Genomic DNA, 21,140 nt, shown 5'->3' with positions numbered 1-21,140 from the left:
ATAGTGTGTGTGTGTGTGTGTGTGTCACTTATACTAGCAGTCGATATTATTTTGCAAATATTAAGGGACTCCTGAAGTGTGAAGCCTTCGTTGGATCATCACACAACAGTGTAGATCACACGCGCTTTGTTTTTGTCTATTTAAATGTACTGTGTTGTGCTGTTAGATGAACACAATGAATGCCCAAAGGCCAAAATACATACATAATAAAGTCGAAAGATCTGCTAAAAAAAACTTGCAGATCTTGGGATTATTTGTGATACTGCAATACACAACTGATGCTAAAGGGAGATTTTCTGTTTTAACCTCCAACCAGCTATTTTTTCCAATTTTTGTAGAGAAACAAGTGCCAACATGGCAACCGTAAAGATCAGGGGGAGGAAGACGCAGTCAAGTACAGTAACAATAGAGACTGGATGCTGGCGAGAGTCCAAACCACAAGTTTACTCAGACAGGCAGATGGTTTTACATGCACACAAACACTCACATAGACACACACACAGAGCCAGATTTATGGTGGGGTGTTACCTCAGGACCCAACAAGATCTGAAACCACAATAGAGGTTTACACTAAGGAGTCTTCGTTTGTCTCCTCAAGTCTGGGAATGCATGCTGATTATTTTTACATGGACGGTGATTGCACTTGTGTTACAAATTGCATGGGAAGGATGTGAATTCCTCCACACTGGTTTGTCACAGTGGAGGGCAAATGTGGAAAACTAGCCTCAGTAAAAGCTGGGGAGGAATGTGAGTAAAGCAAAATGACTTTGGGATTGTGAAGAAAGACAAACATAACATCCTTAATGTTTCTGAGGGCAGCTGTTTGTCAGGTTTGTTGAGACAATGACAATTTTGTAACGTATAGCTTTAAAATCTGCCTTCTTTCAAGCTAAAAAGGACATTTCAGCCAGTGTAATATCTTTAACTTCAATTTCAAATAACTTTAATTTTCTATTAGGAGCATCATTTGTGCAGAACAAAAGTGCGTGTGCAGTGCAGCAGCACAACAACCACGCTACATACCAGCAATCAATCAGCTTTAGTAGCAAAGAAAGAAAGCAAGAAAGCAAGCTAGCTTTGAAACCAAAATAAATGGATGAGGAATCGGCAAGAAACACTAAAAGAATTTGTTAAGAACTGATAATTAACACAATTAAAAATGTGTATATGGAAATATAAAAATGTATGCACATACGCATATGCATACAAATTCATACACACGCACATATGTACACACATAAGGTCTACTCCTTTAACACAAAACAGCAGAGTTGCACTGAATTGCATCAAACAGACGGCAGCATCACTTGGATTCCCTGCACAGTAGTCCCTGTCTCTCCACCACCTGCCTTTTGGTCCCTGCAGACAAAGGGATTCCCTGTGTCTCCCCCAGAGCTCCTCTGAATGCCAATTAGGACGGCGTTCGCTGGAGGAACACGGTGAGGTTTAAAGTCTTTTTATCTGTCAGACGGGCAGATGTAGCTCTCCACCCACCGAGGCTGTCATCCCCCATCCTAACACCTGTCTTTGTAGCCTTGTTTCTAATACTCAGACAGACAGACGTGTGTCGTATGAATGAAGAACAAGAAGAGGGTGTAAGACTAAGATGTGTTATGCTCCTGCATGTGCACCTTCAGTGGATTCATGGTGCTTGGCTACAACAACTAAAGTTAGATGAGCTGACTCACCATCATCACTATCTGCCAAGATTGTCACTTTGGTGGATGGGAAGTTGGCGCCCACTTGGCCGCCCATGGGCATGCTGAGGCTCACATTGAAGCTCTCTTCCTCCTCATAGAGGGAGTCGTCGATGATGATGATGCGGCAGAGTTTTTCACGTTCATCCTTATCGAAACGCAGAACACTGGTGTGGTCTTCAGGCCGGCTGATGTAATCGGAATAGGACAAGACAGTGGTGGGTATGGTGCCAGTTGCCGTGGCTGAGGAATTATAGGGATAGAGAAGGAATATCAGTTAAAATATGACTGTTCCTTGTTGAGTTGCTGTGTCATTAAAACAGCAAAAAAGAGAAAATCGATATGCGTAAAAAAAACTTGTGAATTAAAACCTTGCTGAGTGTAACAGACAACCATCAGTTCCTGGCTGGCATCTCCTGAGCGCCGTACCGGCACCAGCAGCTCACCGACATCCTCCTCAATCTTATACTCTGCTTGAGGAATGAATACCGTTGATTCTGTTGGAAGAGAAAGAGGAGAGACAATAAGTAAGAATGTGTAACTTAATGGATTAATGAAGTCAGTTCCATGGTGGTCAAATATTTTTCAAATGTCAGATTCTTACCATCTCCAGGATCCACAATCTCAACTCTTGCAATGTCAGGAAACTCCAAGACTGCCATGACTGGGTCTGACAGCTGTATCTCAAAGGTCTCTGAAGTCTCAAACTCCTGGTCCGTGAAGATCTTCACCCTCCAGGTAGCCGTGGTCTGGCCAGGATTGAACTGCACCTGTTTCTGGGCTTTACCGCGAAAGTCCTTATCTTTCTCAGCTGTGCCATCCTTAGTGGCAATACCTGAGGGAGGGGGGTGAACATGTTGTGGGTTAGGGTTAGTGGTTTGACTACTCAAATTACTAATTACATTCTGTAGGTGAAATGAAATCATATTGAAATCAAATCTCAGCTAGTATTCTCTATTTTAGCCTGAAACAAAAAAGCACAGCAAGCATATTTTGTCGTATTTCGTTGATACAGTTTAACCTTAAGTCAAGAAGTGCGCCCCATGTGTCTTCAAAGACAGGGTGGCAACATTTGTTATTACAAATCTGCAGCATGCTAATGTCATTGATCAACACATTGCCATTTCCTTGTGACCTTTTCTACAAAAGTTCATATGGTCTCTCAATCATACCTCTTTCAGAACCAAAGATTTGCGTTGTTTTGTAGACTCGGTTGTTGATTTGTACATTTTATCTAGTTCAACTTAGGGAGTAAATTGATGACACCCAGCAGCTTTGCAAGAGTCTGCACAGGTTTTAAATAAGTGCACTGTGTTCACTTTTTATAGCAGGACTGGCCTTTGAAATCACATAAATTTCCCAATACCATCTGGGGAAACTGCTAAAGGGGCGATTACTCTTTACGAAAAAGTCACATGTCACATTGTCACATGCTGCCATATTAATTTATTGGCTACACAAATGCAACAGAAATTTCAGCTACGTTGAAAGGGAAACAGTAAATAAAACATAAATCACATCTTCTGTCCAAAAACTTCAGTCAAAGTCAATACAGATAATCCATACACACACATTGTATATGGAAATGTAGTAGTTAGTCTTTGTTTGTTGTTTAATTCTGTCCAAAATATGACAACACCATTTTTTTTTTCACAGTTGACACATTAGGGCAGAAAACACTTACTGACAAAGGAGGTTTCCCCCAGGTAGCCTCTGCGTTTCAGAGTCACCTCCAGGAATTTGGCATCCTCATCCACCAAGTAGTATTCCCTCTCCAAGGAGATCCAGGCCCAGTTGAGCCGGAAAGGCTGAGGCTTTAGTTTGTTTCCACCTGAAGACAAAGAGAGAAGAAAGCTTAATGCCTGAGTGCCAAGTCTGAAAGACCTCCTCACCTGCACAGTACAATAAGAAAACTCTTGTTTATACTAAGAGCCAGTGAGCCATAGAAACCGCTTCAGGCTGCAGGATAAAAAGAATCAAAGAGGCATTTGAATTTTGGAAAGGAAACATGATAACTTAATGCCAGGGCTTCCCTAAACCTCCCTCCACTGGGCTTCAAGGCGAGCTTTGCTTTTTATTTCTTCTCATTCTCACCGACCTGTGTCCAACACCCTCTCACATACTCATCTCTCAACAGGACTCATACCAACACATATACACTCATCATCGTCTGCTTACGAAAACATTTTGTCATCCTGTTTTATCTCATTTAGGAGCAGATCTCTTGTGTATCAGCCAAAGTATGTAAAGACCAGATATTCTGGCTTTGCATTAGATACATTTGAATACAGTCAACATGAATCATCCACAGGTCAGAGTCACCGGTCACTGCTCCACAACTAAAGGCCCGATCCTGCCCCTAATCCACACCATCTCATGACTCATGTAATCCCTCAAACTGTCGACTCAGTTTTGGCCTCTGACTTGATACTCACCTCCTCAGAGATATTTAAGATGACGGGTTCTGCTGCATCATGCAAATGTTTTGTTTGTTTTTTTTTTAACATTGAATAAATGTCCTCATGGCCTGTCTTTGAGTGAGATGAGCCTGGTGACCTGTGACTTAGGAGATGTGAAATGGCTCAGGATCAGTGGATTCTTAGGGGTTAGAGAGGGTAGGATCTCTTGGTATGGCTGGTTACACTGACAGCAGCCCTTTTGACCTAAATCTGTTCAGGATGAAAATCATTACTTTTTCTGAAGTCTAGTTAATCTAATAACTTGTTATTTGGTGCGACATGTATTTCAGAAAAGACAAACTATGTACTATGTACAATATTGTTAAGGAGCTTCAGCCACAATAAGCCAGCATTGAACTCAGTTTTGCCTCAGTGAGGAAGAAAGAGGCTGCAGCCTTTTTGCTATGTGCTTGGGGAGAATGAAAACACTGGTGGGGGGGTTGAATGTGGGTATTCAGGATGGTGGAGAGTCCTTCCTCAAACCCACATGTCAACACTGAAGCCAAACCAGCCTGTGTCACAACAGGGAGCAACCACATTCACCAAAAGGCAGAGGCATGCTCAGATGGAAGTGATAACAATAAAAGTTTTTTTTTACGGAATAAGGATAACATTGGATCAGGTCTCTGCTGGAGTTAACCAGCTGGAAAATTTGTTCAAAATTAAGCCTCTTTGCCATTTCCTCTCACAAACAAACACAACAGTTTCAAATCGTGGTAGAACCACTTTTCTATTCTGTCCGCACGCAGACAGATCCACGATGGCAAAATGAAAAGAAGAGGCGACATGGGACAGCCTTCACAGCGACCTGAACATGCTCGCTGCTCAGATTTCTGATAGTTTGTGTTTAAAAATACAAGAAAAACATATTGTGTATGTCTTGCTGCGGCCTACACGCAAAACATAAAACTAGCAACTAACTAACAAGCATAATCCTTTGTTGTACTCCGTACAGGAACTCCCTGTATTCCGTTGAGTGAATAATCTAAATATCCTTTCCTTCAATCTGGAATCAAGTTTTTGTGTCCGCAAGAAGAACACCCTCATTGTGACCAGATTTACGATTTCAAAACGGGAAGGCCGACAAGCTTCAATTATCACGTTGTTTCTCTGCTGGAGAAAGTGTGTCCTGGCAGAGTGCCCAACTTGGAGGTGATATTAGAAGCTCACTCAGTGGAGATCATTGAGGATTATCAAATGAACACCATCAAGCCAAAACGATTTCATGAATGAGACCAGATCATAGCTACTGGCATTTCGTGGGCTGATAGGTTGTATTTTGCTGAATAAGAGACGCCTATATAATACCCGTAAATACATTTATATAGTTAGTTTATTATTATATTATAGTTTATTATATTGTTAGCTTAACACTGGTCAGTGAAATGTTGTAGCAGTCAGCTATTGCACTTTTTGAGGTGGTCCTATAACAAAAGTTAAACTCTGAAGTTTATAATCTATAAACAGCAGTGAGGTGATGAGCACTTGACTTGAGAAATAGTTCAAACTTGGCAGTGACTGGCAGGAGAGAAAGAGCTGATGAAATGTGCTGCCTTTCCATGTCCGTCACAGCGCTACCTGATATGTCAGTGTGCAAAGGAGGCACAGGTATAACATGACAAATGTAAAATGACGCAAAGGGGACTGCCTGTCGTTTCTATTGTCAGTAGCCTTTAAATGAATTTTTATCAAATCATCAGAATTTGCTCCTTATCAGATATGTCACATCTTATTTTGTTTTGTTTTTCTCTTATCTTTAATAGAGGAAAAACAAATAAATGCAGACACAACCTGTACTCAAAGGGACTGCAAGTAACATCTGCCCTTTTCCTCGTCCTGCTCAGTGGGTTTATAACACTGTGTGGTCAACAGGTGCTGCTCTTTGTTGTACAAGCAAAATTGCTGTCCAGCATTACGGCTGCCAGTACTGTCCAGAATGCCTCGTCCTTTCGTAGCCCTTCACTGTTGAGTTATATGGAGTCACATAATAACATAGTTTAGGAAAGACCAAAAACAAGAACAACAATTTTCTGGCTCGACTCAGTATCATCAAAGCAAAGATCTCTCTCTGTCGTTGCCTGTCTGTCTGTCTGTCTGTCTGTTTTTGTTCTGAGAAATCCTCCTTCCCGCCAGACTCCCATATTATGTGGAGCAGAGTGACAGCTGTACTCCACACCCCTCTCCCCCTCCAAGCTCCCCTTCCTCCCTGTCTCAGCTTTGTTCGCTCAGGGGATGAACAACTGAGAAGGACAGCAGGCCACAGTCTGGGTGGGCCAGCTCTACCACCATGGCATGCCTCCCTGCCTGCCTCCACATTGTTCTCCCCAGTGTAAGTCTGGGGGAATCTCCCTTTCTCTGACTTCCATTGTACATGCTGTCAGACACTGAGGCTGAAGTTGGCATGAGTTTCAACAAATCAAGAAGCAGTCAAGATGCAAGACATTCCAGGGTAACACATAAATGGTACTAACCAGAGCAGAAATGAGGCAAATGACAAATTCAAGACCTGCAAATATGAGATTCCTAACAGCTACTCCAACGTGAATTTAAATATGATTGATGGTCTCACGTATTACAATTTTTATGGCATGCATACTATATTAGACTGGCCATCAAATCCAATACGCACTGTAGCTGCCTGGCTCAGCTCACATTTCCATTAGCTTTTCAAACTGACAATCATCATAATTTCTGCTGGGATGAAAAGTTTATTGGCCATATGCAATTTGGAATGTCCTTGTTAGCAGCTATTTAATAAATTAACTTCAGAGTAATTGATGCAAATCACCAACTGAGCCAGGAAAAGGAATATTATAGAAGTGGGAATGCTTTTTTGTTTGAGCATCCTTACTGATTCTAACCAGATCCTCTCCAATCTCTCATTAAAAGCTAAAAGGCTTACTTTAGTGATGAAAGCCATATGGAAGCTTCCTATGGTGTACTCATATTAGCATTTTGATTTAGACTTTAATGTGAAAGTGGAGTAATTTTGATGATAGTAGAGCAGGAAGAATCAACTCAGTAAAAGAGTGCTCTTGATAAAATTTTAAATATTTTAAATATCCTGTCAGTAGCATCAAAACATACACCGTACATGATATTACTGCTTCAGAATTTCTTTGCATTGGTGTCCTGGGGCAGCACATTCTTCAGCTCATACTTACACAGCCGTGCTGCTTGTGCCTTAGATAGCTGCAGCGGCACAGTGGGTCAGACTGTAGATATCATTGGAAAGGAAGGCCAGTATGGAGCTTGACGTCCACCGACATGATGCAAGTAGGAGCAACCTTCTAAGAATATCCTTATCAAGTGACAAGCATTGCCATTATTACATTTCCTCATTAATCACCTTGTTGGTATAAATACTGAGGAGGTCCCAGTCAGCTATGATCGGTATTAAAATGTCAGAGCATTATTTAAAAGCATGCTCTATTAAATCTGATGTCAAAAGTTCATCTTTATTTTGATTCTTGTGCTTTTCAATATAAGTAACAAGTATAGAGCAAAGAGATATTTTAAATTGTGAGACCTTAACTTGGCTTCCTCTCTGTGATCCGAGGAATTAAAATGTTAGGTATGCTGCATGATTAAATTTATTAATAACCGCAGTCATTCCTTCCGGACAGCTTGTGCTGTAAATCGCCACATTACAGAGGCTCGGTCACTGCTCTCGTTCAGGAGGGTGAACTGATCTCTGGAGGATGTTACAAATCATAGCTTGACAGGGCCTGAGGCCTGCATCCTATTCGCCCCTTGTTTGCCACTCTCGGCATGGTGACAAAGCCGTTTGTAACACTTTACAGAAATCTAATGACAAACATGGTGCTGAGAATCATTGTGTATTTCACCAAGCTATTTGCCGAATGATGAATGAGGATGGAAGGAAAGCAGATATGGATTCTCACAGCTGATGTCAAGTCACATTGGACAGTTGCACAGAAACAAAAGCCAAAGATTGCTCAGCCATGTTGGCATGCTTACAATGACAATGCTAAAGACTGATGCTTGGCAGGCAATGAATGTTTAAGATGTTTACTGTTGTAGGACATATAGCTAGCACTGGCACAACTAATTAGAATGCCTTGATCAGAAAGCAAATAATTTAACTTAGCTTACTTACTTACTTAACTTCATTAACTTACTTTAAAACTTTCAAAACGATGACTGACAGATAAAGTAGCTTAACAGATGGTCAAAGTTATTACAGTTCATCTCGAAGGAGAGTTGGAATGAGCAGGAATGAACAAACGTCAAGGCCGCTTAAATCAGGAAAATGCATTCCCTTGGGCACCGGGGGGTTTTTAATTGACAGCTCTAATGGTTATCCATTCCAAAGTTACTGAAATATTTCAGTGAGGCCCAAAGTGGTGAATCGGCTAATAGAACAAGAACCGCCATTACAGCAACCTCACTGCTCGTGTGGCTAAAAAGAAAAGGACAAGGAAAGCAGTGCGAGTAACTCAATGACAGCGTGGCTTAGAGCAGCAACAGCTTTGCCATATGAGAGCAGATAAGAATAACTGCTGTGGCCATACATCATAACCCCCCCCCCACCCCAACAGCCCTCAAACCACCATAAATCAAGGCCAAAGAAAAAGGACAAAAAAGAGAAAGACAGTGAATGAGTTGATACAATAGTTCACTGAGACAGATAGGAGAAAAACCCGAGAGGAAGGAGAGGGGGAAAGAATTTGAGACGAAGCAATGAAAAACGGCCACACCAAATAAGTAGAATAGCGATACCCAAAGAGGTCACGGAGCAAAAGGAGGCAAAGAGCGGGAACAGAGAGTGGGGTGTGGTGGAGGGAGACTGAGAGGCCTCGGCTTCTTCTAGTCACAGGGGACCCTGACACTGGCACCATTAGCCAGTAAATCTCCTGGTGACTGTTGACATGGCTGACATGTAAGATCCCACAACACAGTCAGGAAATTAGGGTGTAACATGGCTCTATCCGTCAGCACACGGTCCCACTGTGCAGCAGAAAACATCCTCTGAATTAAAGAAAAACGATGATCGTCCAACTAAAGCAGAGACTGCGTGACTATATGTATACATAAAGCTCTTTTTCATTGGTTTTTCTCTTTGTTGGTGGGGAATGTCTCTCCAAAGCAGGAAGCTCTGCACTGGAAGTTCGCAGGTTATCGGTCTATCTGAGAATGGGTTGGATTTCTGCAGAGCTGGGAGTGGGGTGACGGGTGTCTTTGAAAGGAGATCCTCCTTCAGCCTTCCTTCTCACATACACACCTGTCTGCTCAGGATAGGACTGCACTTCCAGGCCCTGCTCTGTCTGTGGCCCTGCAGTCTGGAGTCTCCAAGGAAGTGCATTCCTCTCACAGCTCTGAATGATCACATAACACACAGCCCCTCTAGGGTCTCTGATCCCTCTCCAGAGCTGGAGGCCTATAGACTGTTGCTATTGAAAAAAAGGAAAAAAATAAAAAAAGCCTTCTCTGAATGCAAATGCTTGCTTCATTTTTGCCTTCTTTCTTTATCAGGAGGATTTGATGAGCTTTTCAGTCAAACTGAAATTGAAATTGACACACGACGTAAAGCTGGCGAGTGTCTGCTCAGCAGCACGACATACGTATAGCACAAGTTCTGAGACGTAGAAACAAGCATGAACCTACCTTGGTTCCTTCTCCTAAACTGTGGCCCAGTGGGCTCATGACTGACGAACAAGGATATTTGTGTATCCACTTGTAAAAGCAAGTATTTATTGCCCAAGTGTCGCAAACTTCTGGCTGCAGGGAGTCTCTGACCTGGCCACTTACACACAGGTTATTGCTCTTCCCATAGAAATTCTCAGCAGACTGTGAGAACAAGTTTAACTACAGTTTGTTTTTGAGGTCACTGCAACATCATTACTGGAGGTTTGTGTTTGTTATTCCAATATGTTGCGAGAACTCATCCAAGCAGTTCATCCATTCTTTCTTTCATCTTTTAACGCTCATCCATTTCTTGGTCGCGGGGTTCTGGATTCCAGCTCACATTGGCCGAGGGAAAGGTCCACCCTGGACAGGTCGCCAGTCCATCACAGGGCCAACACACAACTCACACTCAGACCTACAGACAATTTAGAGTCACCGGTTAGCCCAAACATGATGTCTTTGGACGGTGGGAGGAAACCAAATGCAGGCACGGCGAGAACATGCTAACTCCACACAGAAAGGCCCCAGACCGGGGAATTGAACCCGTGACCTTCTTGAAAGAAGTGAGAAGTTTCAAAGAACTGATTGTGTCCTGACTCAACAGAGCTGACCGGAAGGTCCACACTGAGAGTCCTCATAGGAAACTAAATGTTCGCTCTTGACCTCCTACTAAGACACACTTTACACAATTGCAGCAACCACACTTCAGCTGTGTCTGGCTGCACACTGCTTAGTGTTTCTCATTAAGGTCTTAATGTCACGAAATGGCAGTTACACAGATGCATATTGGCAACATTTGAGAGGTGTGCTACATGGCTACACTACTCCACAAGGATATGTTAATGAGTTGTGAGTGTGTGTGTGTCACTGACCCATTAATAATGAAGCCTCAGTGTGGTACGTGTTGTGGCAGGTACCCTTTAAAGACAGCTAAGACCCTTAAGCATCTGGCCATATCAATGCATCTGAAGGCATATATCTTAACCCAAGCCCACACTTAAGCTGCATTTAACATAACAACTCAGCTAAATAGCTTTACTGTGTTTGGGAAACATAATGATTAAACTTCCACTACCAGCCAGACGTTTGGAAACACTTTCTCATTCAAATGAATAGGAAAGTGTGTCCAAACTTTTGAGAGTAACAGTCACTGTGGTCAGTTTTTATTCGGGATGGGAATTCTGATTCTATGTCAAACTAGCGCACTTTCCTGTTTCTGTACCTTTTGTCAGACATATTTGTTAATGTGCGACATTTCTGTTGTACATTTTCCTGTTTCACTGTTGGGGCCAAGGCTAGTGAATTCTCCTTTTTAAACCAGAGCAAATGCACCTTTATGCGCAAGTGGGAGCAAATCTTTACTGACCCAGAATTTGCTTCCCACACAAACAGCTCAACGACTTAGATGATGGAAGATAGCAAATAGGCTGACCATCAGCTGCCCCCCCCCCCATCATGCATGTCCCTACAAGTCCAAGATAATTCCACCCCACCCTCGGCCGTAACCTCCTCAACACCTCACATTAGTGATTCCCCGCTTCACTTGTCCCACTTTTATCTGCTATTTGATCTTTTTCTAAGGATGTGTAGGTATGTTTGTGTGTGTGTGTGCGTATGTGTAGCTGTTATGTAGAATGATATATGCTGATACTGTTAATCCCATATACGATATCCTGTGCTGTGACCCGAAGGCCTTGTCGGTGCCTTTCTGTAGTCACACAGAAACATGGTTTTGTCCCATCCTGCCTCACTGCACCTGGTTCAGCTGAGTTGGCTGGAAGCTTGAACAAAGTGAGGAAGCAAACAGCAAAAAGACTGTTGAGCTAATTGAAGCTCTCGCTCCCTTCCTGTAGTTAGACACAGGAATGTCCACCAGCTTTTCTTAAGACAGAATAATAGCTCAACTTAAAGTAAAGAAATATTTACAAGAGTTGTGAATGATAATCTATTTTAAGCAATGTCAGGGCTGCTGACCTTTGTTAAAAATAAATGATCACCTGCTTCACTTTCGGTCTGTGAAAACAGTTAATTTGTAGGTGTTCAGTTGAGGATAATGAGTGGCTTCGCTTTACTGAGGAAAGACAATAACTTGGTAAAGGCTCACATCTTCCTGGTGGTGCCCACATGATGGTCCTCATGATAACAGTGGTGCGAACTTTAGCATGGCCCTCAATCCAGCATAATTACAGACTGCACTTTCCCTCTTCCCTCGTCTTGATTGCATTTCAGCTGATGCTAGGAGAGCAGACGATGACTGCTACATCATAATGCCTTACATCTGCTATTTTTGTAATGCTGTTTGAGTGAAACTAAATCAGTGGTGACAAGGTGTATATTCACATTTAGCATAAATTATTTTAATATTTATATAATAAACTGGATAAGAATATGTTGGATGTGTCCAAATGAGACGATCACAAGATGTCATATTATAACACTATATACATCAGTAATATTCTATAAATGATGCTTGTATGACTGTCTGCCTCACTAAGAACATGTTATTTAAAACCAAAGTCTGTCAGTGGTGTCAGGATCGGCGTAAACTAAAAAAAAAAGAAAAAAGAAATGAATCCAATTCAAAATGTAGAGGAGCTGACTGGATGTTGAATCCACAAAATATTGTTTTCAGTTTCCACACACTTGCAGACAATGATATTTATGGGGCCAAACTGAAATACTTTTGTGAATAAGAGTGAACATTAACTGATTATAGTATCCTGCAAGAATTTTCACATCACACAGTGCCACTTCACAGATAATGAGAGGGAACATTTGAAAGATCTGAGAAAGAGCCCTGAGGGAAACCTATTGTTCATTAACAATAACGTTTGGAGCTTGTGCTGGTCTCATCTCTTTCACCTTTACCAACCAACGGTCATTGTTTGGCTTAAGTCTCATTTGACCTGTTTCCTCTAAACCTGCTCCCCTCTCCAGTGGGGTGAAAAGACTCCTCCGCCTCTATACAGGGTGTCAGTCATGGCTAGCTGCTCTAAGTCTTTGTGATGCAAACACTTGGTTGATTGACAGAGAGCAGGAAGTTTTAATTTTAAGGAGCCATTAAAAAAGACAGATAAAGTCTGAGAAAAGCCTTTGGGCAAGTGATTTCTTGGTAATGGGCCCCAGTTTGGTGTCAACGCACACAAATATAAAATTTTAAGAGTCCTACCGTGGTCTTCAACTGTGAAATAGAAGATATCACTTGTGGCGTTGCTCCCATCCAAAAGGACGTAACAGATCTTCATGTCATTGATATCGGCTGTTGGTATGACACACAGAGAAATTGAGTAGTAGCCAAAAAAACATAGTTATGACAACTAAACCATCTTAACAAGGTTTTAGTTACAGCCCTTGGGCTGCAGAGTAATATAGGTCACAGAGGAGTCTACACATTTCATTAGTTAGACATATCCGATAATAAAATCAGAACTCCGTGAAGAAGAAAGTGTAAAAAATGCCAGAATGCATCTTAAATTGATTTTGGAAATATTTGATACCATGACATTGGCTCACCTTGTGTGAAGGTTTTAATGCTGTCATTGCCCAGGGCTGTGTTAATGATGAAGCCATGAAGAGGCGCCTCGGACACACTGTATTTCAGGGCCTTTTGGGGACTGTCGCGATCCTCGGATCGCAGAGTCTTGCTGGTGATTACGAAGCCCAGGTGGCCTGTTTGCAGGACCTTCAGTGATGCTGCAGCCTTATTGATCACAATTTGGGGCACACCGTTGTCCACCGTGTTAATGCGAATGGTCATCATCTGGGCTTTGCGGGTCTCATACACCGTGTCAGGAAAGACATAAAAATCAGTATGTGTACCATCAGTGATCGTGAAGGAGAAGCTGTCTTCGTTGGTCTCAGTGCCGTCGTGCTTATAGCTGATAAGGTTCTCATTTAGATCCTGCTTGGTGAAGGATGAGATTGGTTGGGTGTTGTTGAAAAGCAGCTGCCCGTGCACCGGCACCTGGGTGACTATGAAGCGCAACAGGTTGTCTGGCGTGTCCCGATCCTCAGCTGTCAGCTCAAATGGTGTGATGAGCTTGGCTTGTCCCTCTTCCACCACCAGCTGGTTTATAGTGAGGACTGGTTTCTTGTTGTCTACATCCGTGATGGACACTCTGAAGGTTCGGAAGACGGGGTTGTAACCGTCCGTAACCTCAAACTCAAAGCTGTCCATCTTCATCTCATCATCAGAGGTGTGGATGTAGTAGATCTTGTTGCCAGCAAGCTGCAGTTGTGTGAATGTAGAAATGGGAACGCCGGGTTGGTCGGTGCTCTCTAAGTGGCCTCTGCTCGGTGCTCTTGTGATGCTAAAGCTGAGGTATTCATCTGGACTGTTGATATCGCTGGTGCTGAGGAGGTCAGTGGTGAGAGTGACTTTGCCTCCCTCCTTGAGCGTCACACCCTTGTTGATAACATCCGGGAAGACCATATCGATGCTTCCGATATTGATGTAAAAGTAACGGTCGATAAGGGGATTGATGCCGTCTGTGACATCAAATTTCAGCAGGTCACGGATTCCCTCCTGGCCTGTGTGTACATATTGAATGAGCTGCTTGTCAATTTCGTCCTGTGTGAAGTTCATCCCCACGGTGACGTTACCTAAAACATCACCGAACTTGTTGATTCGCTGGAGGTAGCCTTGGCCCGGGCCGTACCGCACAATGTACGTTAAGTCTTTGTCTTCAGAGTCAAGATCCGTGGCCTTTAAAACTCTGTTGCCGATGACTTTCGTCTCTCCGATCTCTACATCGAGGCCGTCATTTATGGCCATTCTCGGCGTCTCGTCGTCAACAGGAATAACCATGATAAGAACAGTTTTTTCCACTGTGTGTTTTCCATCTGAGAGTCTGACCTCGAAGCTGTCTTCTTTGGTCTCTGTGTCGTCGTGTTCATACACAATATTAGATGCCTCTTTGATTTGTTCTAAGTCGAATGTTTCCACAGGAATGGTGCCAGTGGCGAGCTGCTGGACTATCGTACCGTGCTTGGGGTTTTTGATGATCTCAAAGTGCAGCTCATCTCCGGGGATGTCAGCATCAGCCGCGTTCAGAATTGGCGTATCAATCACCAGACTCATGCCCTCCATTACCACAAACTCGCGAATAAAAATTTCCGGCTTCTCATCATTAGTTGGAATGATGACGATGGGGAAGAAGTGGCGTTCAGAGAAATTCACACCATCAGAACAGCGGAAGGTGAAACGATCTTCCACCGGTTCAACATTTTTGTGGATGCTTTGGACGTAGTAGATATGACCGAGGGTGATGTCTTTTATGCTAAAGGCTGTGATGGCAGTCCCTGCCCTGGATTTCTCAGAGCCTGGTGCTGGAGAGATGTTTTCCACATAGCCAGATGTTGGCTGGACAATGACGGTGCACAAGATGTCCTCATTGTCCGTGTCAATATCTTCAGCTTTTATGTGATTCAGAGTGATGACATTTTTCTCCCCTTCCACAACAACAAACTGCTCTCCAACGCTCACAATAGGGGGAATGCTGTCAACGGGAAGGATGGTGACGTGGACCGTTACACCCTGGACCTTGTTGCCCCCTACCACCCATTGATCGGACATATCTGATAAAGTAAGGTTGAAAGAGTCATATTTTTTGACTGGTCCAATTTCACCGGATGTGTGAGCGTAAACTACGACCCCGTTAATAATGTCCTTCTGTGTGAATCTCTCAGCGGGGGCTCCGTTAACCAGGATTTCACCCAGTCTGGGAGGTTCTTCAATAATGAAGGTGAGCACGAGGTCATCTGTGTCCTCATCACGGCCCTGAATGACATTGCTTGTGATCTCTGTCGCTCCGTTCTCCAGTACGTCAATGGAGGCTCCCAGCAGACCAGCCGGAAGCATAATTGTGGGGGTCTCATCATCGACGGGCTCGGTGGTGATTTTGATGGTGATGGGTACGTCATGGAAACCGTCGCTGACGTCAAGCTTGATTGCATCACTGAGAGATTCTTCTCCGCCGTGTATGTAACTTATGCGCCCATTTGCAATGTCCTCAAGCACAAACGTTTCACCGTTTGACATGTCAATCCCCAAGTACTGCAGGTACCCGTACTGAGGAATCTGGGTCACAGTGAAGATGATATTTTCATCATCTGTATCTGTGTCAGTGGCGTGCAGCTCTTTCCTAGTGATGATATACGTACTTCTTTCCATGACAGTGAACCCTGTGTTGGTGATAACCGGGGGCTTGTTGTCCACTGGCTGTAGAAAAATGGTGAATAGCCCCTCTGCTGTGTTACCAGCTGTGTCTTCCACAATGAATGTGAACTGAGCCACTTTTGGAGTGATGCCCAGCTCCTGGTCTGGAGGCTTGTAAGCTACTTTGTGGTGATTAACCTGGGCCTGTGTGAACTCTATAATTACAGTGTCAGGACTGTCAGTCAGTACAATTTCCCCTAAAGCGGCTGGATTATTCTCATCTGTGTCAGTTGGAGGCTTAGTGATGGTATATTTGAGGTCCCTGTCATCCGAATCTAAATCACTATAGCACAAGAATTTCTTCTTGAAGTGCGTCAGCTCATATTCTTGAACTGTAATGTGAAGGGTTGTGCCTGGGCAAAGCTCAGGGGGGAGGTCGTCGACGGGGTGGATTTTGATGGTGAACATGTGCTCGCCTGATTGATTAGGAGGGTCGTTATCGTCTTGGACCCGGAAGACGAACTGATCGATGACAGTGGTGGTGCTGTGGGGTCCAATGTGCCGATAGAACAGCTTTCCATCAAGGATATCCTGCTGAAACCACTCGGTCACCACCTGCTCAAACATCTCATCTGTCTCGCTGAACTTCCAGAGAGACGGGTCAGATGGAGGCTCAATCTGCCTCAGCAGCAGTTCCCCAACTGCGGAATAGGGCGCCTCCAAGACAAACTTTATGGTGGAGTCTTCTGAATCGATGTCTGTTGCGCTCAGGATGAACGGAGAGATCTGCATGATTTCATTCTTGAACAGCACCAGACCGGTGTTAGCGTTTATAATAGGGGGCTCATCGTCAGTGGGAGCAATGGTGATAGGGAACAAAAACTCCACTTCATTCCTGCCGTCAGTCATTCGAAAGATAATGTTGTCGCTATAGGTGTCGCTGCCATCATGCTGGTACACCACGATGCCTGCATCTAGATCAGCAGGTGTAAAGAATTTCCTGCGAGCGCCGAGCACGGTCAGGTCTCCATGCTTTAAGCCATCAACGACGGTAATTCTCACATCTTCTAGGTTATCCTCATCGCTAATCTCTAAATTGTGGGAGCTGGAGAGCGCTCGCGACTGACCTTCGAACAATAGCTGCCCTGTATTTTTGGTCGCAACAGGCGCCAAAGTATTCATAGGCTTCACCACAATCATAAAAGCAAACGTATCAGACACGGCGCCGTCAGTGTCGACAATTTCAAATTCTAGCTGGAAAATCCTCTCTACCTCTGAGTCCTCTGAGGGGGGTTTATAGGCTATTTTCAGATCTTTGACGTCTCTCTGATAGAAAGAGGTAATGGGCAGGTTCTGATCATCTGTACTGATGAGGTAACCCTGCTGTGGGCTCAGCGGTGAGGTAATGTTGAAGATCAAATCATCGGGGTCAGATTCGACATCCTCAGCAGCCAGCATGTCGCTTGTAATAGCTGTCATCACAAACTGATCAACCTCCATCATCATCATGGCTACAAAGCTGGGCTTTGGAGCAGTGTTCTCTGCACCCTCTCTGATTCTAACCATCACTTGGAAATGCTCTTGCATTATGGTGTTGCCGTCATTATCTTGCAGCTCCACCATCATTGGAATATAGTCTCTGTTCGGTGAATTTGTTTTAGCACTATGCCTGTAGCGAATGCCCTGCTTCACAAACTCATCACAGTCAATCATTTGGCCATTCCCGGGGTTATTCACAAGAGTGCCATACCTGGGGAGTCCTCCAGCGCCGGCCAGAGTGGTGATCTTACACTGTGTGACGCCGTCTTCAAAGGAAAATTCCAGGGCCTTTTTGTCAATGGGGTTGCTGTCCCCATTGAGCTTTTCTACATTAAGAGGCATATTCCTGGTGAGGACCTCCAGCTGCTGGAAGACCACCTCAACCTCCAGCATGAAAGGGATAATAACTGTGTTCGTCTGAGAGTCGTAACGAAGCTGCAGCTTCACGCGATCCTTGTTTGGGCTCCGTGATCCAAAATGAGTGTATTTCACACTGTCCAGTCCAAATGAGCAGGGAAACTTTTTAGGGGTCAGCATGCCCGGCTTCTGGGCCAGTGGGTCATTGTCCAAAACTGTGATGTGGCAACGGTCACCAGGCTGCACGTCTATTACCAGGTCACTGATTGGGTCCAGATAGACGGACCTCCCAAAGGGAACCCTGATCCCATTGTTGGCAATGATGATATTGTCTTCATTAGGTCCGGATCTGTGGCGATAGAGGTGTGCTGGGTCAAGCGGCTCTGCATCTACTGAGGCAAAACAAAAACTGAGAGAAAACATCACAAGCAGGCAACTAAAATGTGCCCACTTTCTGCGAAGGTGGCAGCTTTGCAGACAACCAGCCATGTCCACCGCTAGTTGTCTTGCAATCTATTTTACAAGTCAGCAGTTGCAGGCCGCTGCTCCCAAGTGGGGAAAAAAATTTCAAAGAAGAAATTGCTTTCTGGTGGTTTGGGCCTCAGTCCCCTTGGTCTCTCTCTGTTTCTGTGTGGCCACACTGAGATACAAGTGTGGTGAATGCTGCAGGGCTGTGCAGGTAATAATGAAACAGAAGACAGTGACAAGCACAGACTCCTCCTTCTGTCAGCGCAGGGAGGGAGCTGTCCTGCCCCCAGAGCTAATTTAAGAAAGACCATTGGACAAGACAGTGAAAATGCTGCCACAGCCAACACCCACCCTTCTCCACTTGTCGTTCAGAAAAACAAAAAAAAAAAACACAGAGGAGTAAAAGTCACTGCGAAAACCAAATCTGTGCTCAATGGAGGGCTTTGTCCATTGTTGTTGGAACTGTATTGTATTTAAAATGGACTTTTTTCACAGAAATTTAGAAAAAGAAAAAAAAAATCAAGTTGAAAAACACACTTTAGTTTTCCTCACGTTTTTTATGACCACATTTGAAAACTGATCATTTTCAACTGATCATTCCTTGATCCTTTCAGGATTTGATTTTGGAAATTGCATTTCATTGAATTTCATTTCATTTCTGGAGTGTATGACTGTGACGGGGACCTCTAACGGCATCCAGTGCATATGGTCTGATAGATAATCTCACACGCTGCCACAGAGGAAGATGAAGGGTGAAATCCTTTACCACTGTTACATTAGTTCCTCCCTGTGGGGGTCGAAGCTAGAAACCCAGCATTTGTTTACTTACCCGGTGTGTATCTCATGTAATTACGGATTCCTTCAATTTGTTGTATTAGAGAGAATCTAAAGAAACACTACAGTCGACCGATTGAATCTAAATAAGTTTTATTACGGCCATTTGCAAAACGAGACAATACACTTGAGTGTGTGAAATCATCTATCAAAGGCTTTTGTCCATGAGTCAGGACGCCCGAGGTCGTGTCAGGGGGCCAACTCGGCGCCGGAGTGGTAATTGGTCCCACACTGAGGGACAATAACCTGGCATCAGCTGGCAGGACAGGTGTATGGTCACTGTCCACTGTCTGTCTCTCACAGGCAGAGAAAAAAAACTGCTTCGCCAAAATTCTGCTCAAGTTCTTCTGTGTCAAGTTTCTTTAAGCAGTTGTTGCTGAGCCCACGTTACTGGGTGCTTGGATTTAAAACATCCAATCATCATTTAGCTGTCAGTGTGTGAATATCTGATGCAGGATATTACAATTTTTCCACCAGAACCTAATATAGAAAACAACAAGACATCACAACACAGCGCGGCAGCATCATCCAGTCGGAGGGATGCAGTGAGAATGTGAGAATGTGTATTCAGTATGGCACACAAGGTCATGTTAAGATAAAAATATCTAGTAGCCTTTTATGGATCATCTTTTGAGTTGAGCCTGACACTTGATGAAGAGATGTGTGTACAATCCTCAAACATTTTCACAGTTGTTTCTTTGCTTGTGCTTGAAATTTTTTACATTTTTGCATTCGGCTGTCGTGAAATTTCAGCCATTTTCAAGGATGTAGTGACACTGATACTTTGCTCTGAGTACGGATACTTTGGTTTAACCTAATACAGTTTAATAATGTTGACAACTTAAGTTATTATTTTATTTTTAAAGAACTGATCTCTTCACTGGACATGATAATGCTTTTTGGACAACCTCTCAGCAACCTTCTCTTAAGTGTGGGCCAAATAGCAGACATGCCATTTGTATCCTGGCATTCTGTATCACACTTTTCAATGCATCCCCTAAATAAATCTTGCCCTCCTCACTTGACCAGCCAAGAATAAAAAGGGGCACACACCACTGGGTGTAACTATAGAAACAAACACAGCAGTCTTTTTATACTTTGTTATTCTTGGATTTCACTCACATTCCTCTGACGGTGAAGAAGTACACCACGAATTATCAAGATATGAATTTCAGAAGCTTATTATTTGAGTTTTGATCCAAATTTGAGACACATAAAAATGATATGAAACTGCATTTCAGGCAACAAAGCTGTCTACGGGAGTGGAAAACAGCTTCTAGTCATGTTTGTTCCTGTGCTGCAGTCATGACATTTGTTAATCCATCACCTTGTCTTCGTCCACATTACACATTAAAGACATAACTTGACCAAGAGTCCTCCTGCCAAGGATCAACTCTTCATCCAGGAGGCAGTAATGACCTCATGATAGATGGAAAACAAAGCTCAAGTAGAGCTCGTACCTGTCTCTTCAACAAGTCAGGATTAGCTTTCTTTTCTTTCTCTGCAGTTTCTCCATCTGTCTGTTTTCAGAGACGGCTCTTCAGAAACATGTTTTCCTTAAAGTCCACACCTGTGTTTCTCTTTGTTTTTTTTTAAAATGACGCATTTATCATAATGCGTCATTGTGGATGAAATTTCATCACAGTCCAGTTCAGTTTGGCCAAAGTCGTTGGGATTCATAATGATTTGGTCGCGAGCTTTCTAGTGATGTATTTTGTTTGAGGGTTAGTTTTTTTTTTTTTTTATTTGATAATATTTGGCATCAACATTTGCGTCCCCCATATTTTTCAGGTCATTTTTTTGGGTGTCTTACTTGCATCCGTTTTGCTTCACTATTTCCACTCTCACAGTGCCGTCTGTCCAAACAGGCAGAGAAAAATAGGATGTTAAACATAGATGTCCAGTGCGGATGTTATTTTACCATCAAGCTTTATGCACAGGTAGCTGACGCCTCAATATGAGAGCTGCTAGCGTTAACTT

The 21,140-nt window shown here is 43.4% G+C and overlaps 1 protein-coding gene across 2 annotated transcripts in view; it reads right to left on the bottom strand.

The window, feature by feature from the left end:
• frem3 (Fras1 related extracellular matrix 3) overlaps positions 1-18,482 on the bottom strand; it is a 28,436-nt gene extending 9,954 nt beyond the window's left edge. For both annotated transcript variants that reach the window (XM_029498707.1, XM_029498700.1), the window contains exons 1-6: positions 13,319-18,482; positions 12,975-13,064; positions 3,382-3,528; positions 2,302-2,532; positions 2,069-2,194; positions 1,689-1,940 (exon numbers count right to left, since the gene is read on the bottom strand). In XM_029498707.1, the coding sequence (XP_029354567.1) occupies positions 1,689-1,940; positions 2,069-2,194; positions 2,302-2,532; positions 3,382-3,528; positions 12,975-13,064; positions 13,319-18,347 (5,875 nt within the window). In that variant the 5' untranslated portion in view covers positions 18,348-18,482. The remainder of the gene's footprint in view (positions 1-1,688; positions 1,941-2,068; positions 2,195-2,301; positions 2,533-3,381; positions 3,529-12,974; positions 13,065-13,318) is intronic.
• Between the last annotated feature and the right edge of the window lie 2,658 nt (positions 18,483-21,140).

Source organism: Echeneis naucrates, chromosome 1 (assembly GCF_900963305.1).
Source record: "Echeneis naucrates chromosome 1, fEcheNa1.1, whole genome shotgun sequence".
Taxonomy (NCBI): domain Eukaryota; kingdom Metazoa; phylum Chordata; class Actinopteri; order Carangiformes; family Echeneidae; genus Echeneis; species Echeneis naucrates.
The sequence above is the reverse complement of the archived record's forward strand: the minus strand, read 5'-3'. Positions and strand labels throughout refer to the sequence as shown.